This window comes from Condylura cristata, unplaced genomic scaffold, assembly GCF_000260355.1.
Source record: "Condylura cristata isolate star-nosed mole 26May11 unplaced genomic scaffold, ConCri1.0 scaffold00009, whole genome shotgun sequence".
Classification (NCBI taxonomy): domain Eukaryota; kingdom Metazoa; phylum Chordata; class Mammalia; order Eulipotyphla; family Talpidae; genus Condylura; species Condylura cristata.
In genome coordinates, this window is record NW_004567110.1 from 2,484,369 (window position 1) to 2,488,040 (window position 3,672).

General features: G+C 66.0%; 1 protein-coding gene across 1 annotated transcript in view; it reads left to right on the forward strand.

Annotated features, from left to right (window-relative positions):
- Nucleotides 1-3,672, forward strand: part of KCNK9 (potassium channel, two pore domain subfamily K, member 9) — a 92,552-nt gene that overhangs the window by 1,380 nt on the left and 87,500 nt on the right. Inside the window, exons 2-3 of the mRNA XM_004679970.2 lie at nucleotides 2,410-2,514; nucleotides 3,057-3,213. Of these exons, the coding sequence (XP_004680027.2) occupies nucleotides 2,410-2,514; nucleotides 3,057-3,213 (262 nt within the window). The remainder of the gene's footprint in view (nucleotides 1-2,409; nucleotides 2,515-3,056; nucleotides 3,214-3,672) is intronic.

Below are 3,672 nucleotides of genomic sequence, written 5' to 3' on the forward strand. Positions count from 1 at the left end.
GCCAGTGTGCTTCGGTGTGGGCAGGCCCAGGATGGAGGCCGCCAGGGCTTCCTTTTCCTTGCCCATCACACGGTTCTGTTCATAACCCGCTTCCGGCTGCTCCGAGCCACACGCCAGCGGCCCGCGGGGGGCTGGTGGCTCACCCTGCCCAAGCATGCTGCAGGGCGCCTCTGCCTTGCCGCAGCGCCCTCCGCATTTTTAAACGCTAGGTTCTAAATTCTATTAGCTTATTTTTAGGGGGTGGGTGGGCAAGAAGATCACGGATCACTGGAGCTCGCCAGGCCCCCACATTTTCAAGCATGCACTTTGCTCAGCCGGCGAGTGTTGTCCACACAAAACAGCCACCAAGGCAGACTCCAAAGCCAGTGACAACGTTCATCAAGGACATCCTCACGTCCACCGTCTCCTGGCCCCCGCTTACTTGCAGCTGGAGTGAGGGCGCTGGCGGGCGGCTCTGCGTGTGTCCGTGTTCCCTCTCGTCTTTACCAGGACGGGAGAGGCCCGGGCAGAGCAGCGGTGGCGAGGCACAACGCTGTCCGCTGGGACGCGTGGATGGGAGTGAGCAGGAACAGATGTTTCTTTTGCTAACAAAAAAATGAAGGGCACCCCCCCCCCCAAACGCAGCTCTATGTATTTCAAGAAAGTGTCTAATCGAATTTGACTTACGAGGAGAGGGAAGTTGGCGTTGGTCTCAGGACAAGGTTAGCGGCCTGCTGGGGACTGGTCCGTCTCAGGTGATCACTGCATCGTGGAGGCATTCCGCCCCGCTCCAGCTGGGTGGCCCGGAAGGGACGGCCTGCTGTCTCCTGGGGACAGCCCCGGTGCCGGGATGAGGGCCTCGGAGGCCCTTTCCATGACAGGAGCAAAGGAGAGCCTGGCCCAGACCCAGAGGTGCTGCCCTGGGCCTGGTCACCGTCCCTGCCAGTCTAGAACCTGTCCACCCTCCTACTCGCTGTCCAGGACTGGAAGTGCTGGGATGCACGTGGGTCTTGCTGTGCTGCCCAGAGGGACTGACCGCAGGGGGCGTCCACCCCTCGGAGAGAGTCGACCCAGTGACTTCTTAAAGGCAGCGGCACCCGCTGGCTCTGGCGCGGGCACAGTGTGGCACGAGGGAGCTTTCTGCAAGGGTGTTGGTGCACTTTAGCGTCACGTTCTGTACGGCGGGGTGCTGAGGCGCCCCGTAGGTGGGAGTGGACAGTTCCCCCAAAGGTCACTGACACGTAGATTTTCCAAATTGTGGGCTCAGAGTTTGGAGAACAGGTACAGTTGCTCTGAGACCTTTGTCCTCCTGGGGAAGAGAGTTGGTCCCAGGGGTCAGAGATTTAGGGTGCCGAGCCTCTGGGGGCTGCTGCTTGGGACTGGTGTGGGGTTTCTCATGAAGACCTCGAGCGTTGCCCTCAAGGGTGTGATGACCTTTGATCTTTAAAGGAAGCTGGGCACGGAGAGGGTGTATGATTGCTCAGGGTCCCAGCAGGCCCTTGGTACAGAGGGGACAGTGGTCCCAGTCTGGACACAGAAGGGCCGGCTGCGCCGTGGAGTCCTCGTGGGTCTCAGCTGCTCCCCTTTGCCCCCCCGTCCTCCCCCCGCCCCCGGGGCCATGGCCAGGCCCTTGGGTCAACTGGGGACCGTCAGCCCTTCCTTCAGGCCTGGCCTGGAGGGGTCCCCCTTGCGGGAATTGCCTTCTGCCCCTCCCTGCTCAGGAGCTCTAGAAACCCCCCAAAGTCTTTCCACGGAGCTGACTTTTGCTTACCGGGTTAGGAGCATCGCAGCAGTTTTCTCATTTGGCGACCACAGCTTCAGGCCCCGACGCGACTTGCCTGGCTTCTTCCCTCCTGCCGGTGGCTGTGGGAGGACAGTTGCGGCGTTTCCTAGCGCAGTGAACGTCTGCGCTCGCGGCCAGGCTGGTGCTGGGCCTGGTGCTTCCCCTGTGGTGGCCGCGCTTTCCCGGGAGGCTGTGGACTTCTCTCACTGCACCCGAGGAGGTGCCCCCAGGGGGCGCCCAGTCAAGGGTCCCCGGGTTCTTCTCTCGTGGAGAAAGTGGGCTCCGGGCCCAGCGGCCCCGCCCACCGTGGCCGGGAGTCCCAGCTCTCAGATCGGGACGTCCGCGGGGGGCCGGGGCGGGCGCGGGGGTCTGTTCTCCTGCCTGTTCGTCCCGTCCGGTCAGTGCTGCCGCTCACTCGGCCTTCCTGCTGGGCGTTAGCATCGTGGGCCTGTCTTCACGCCCTGCCCGTCCAGCGAGGGGACAGAGCTGCACCAGGCCCCTGCAGCACAGCCTCTGACGCGGTGGGCGTGAGCAGAGAAGGGCCACACGCCCCCCGGGCGCCCAGGCCCGGGCCCCGGGCCAGTCGTGGCTTTTGACGCCTGCTAGCACGGCGTCCGGCCCGGTGTCCCAGTCCCCCCTCCCCCCAGCTGTCCGACAGCCGCGCCCGAGCTGGCCCTTGTGTTTGGATCTCGGCCACAGCGGGCCGGCGGAAGGTGCTACCCACCCACCGGCCTGTTCGTCTCTTTCTCCGTGTGAGCCGCTGTCTGGGTTTTCAGACTCCAGGTTAGCCCAGAGCCGGTGCTCTGCTTCCATGCGGCTGTGGTCAGCGTGGCCACAGCATCAAGGCCCCCTCTGCCTACAGGGGAGGTGGACGGAGCAGTCCTGGCTCCCCGTTCTCGGCGCGTGGGCCCTGACTGGGGAACATCTGGACCGATGACGCACAGACGAACGGCCGGGCGGTCTCAGCCCTGCCTCCCCAGGTCGGATGGAGGGCTGGGCCCCGGCCCCAGTGGCGAGGGCCGGCGGGAGCTGCGTGGCGGGCACTGACCGCAGAGGGAGGCAGGACAGCGAGAAAGCACCCAACAAGGGAAACTGGCCTCCCTGGTGCCAGTGGCCTTTTCTGCAGGCCAGCATTTCTCAACCACAGGGCGAATTAAGAAGCCCACCAAGGCACCCCAGTGCCGGTGCTGCGGCGCTGGTCTGCAGGAGCTCCCAGCCCGGGCCGCCTGGGCGAGTGGGTGCCGGGCTCCAAAGGGGCAGGGCCCGACCACCCTTCTCCTTCACTGGGCCCCAGGGCCCCGGCGCCCTGGTCACCGTGAGCAGGCGGCTTGGGCACGTGGACAAGGGCCCCGCCACGTGCTCTGGCCTGGGGCACCGAGGAGGTGGAGCCATCGGAAGGGAGATCCAGGGCCGCTGCCTCGGGCAGGGGAGCATCCGTGGGGCCGAGCTCGGTCCCCGCCGCTCTGGCGACGCATGGTGCACTGGGGTCCCCGAGGCCCGGCACGGAGCCCCTCTCTGGACGACACCTTGATGGACACTGCTTTGGCGGGAGCCTCTCACGGCTTCCCCTCACCAGTTCCTGTTTGGAAAAGCCAGGTCATGGCGGGCGGGTAGGCTAGTGTGGAACAACGCTGCGCAGGCTGCCCTGCCCGTCGCCGATGGCGCCTCGGAACGCGGCTAGGCGGAGCCCCACGGACACCCGCTGGCCGCCGCTCGCTGAGGGGCCGGGGCCGGGCAGGTTGCTGCATAAACATCACGAACTGCGGAGCCAGCCCCAGCCCAGGGGGGTCGGCTCCTCGTTCACCGTGCAGCTGTTCCAGCTCGGGGTGCAGGGGCCCAGGCCTGGCCGGGACACACCCCAGCTCGGGGCACGTCACAGCCCCCCGCAGTCATGCACGGCCTGGACGCGC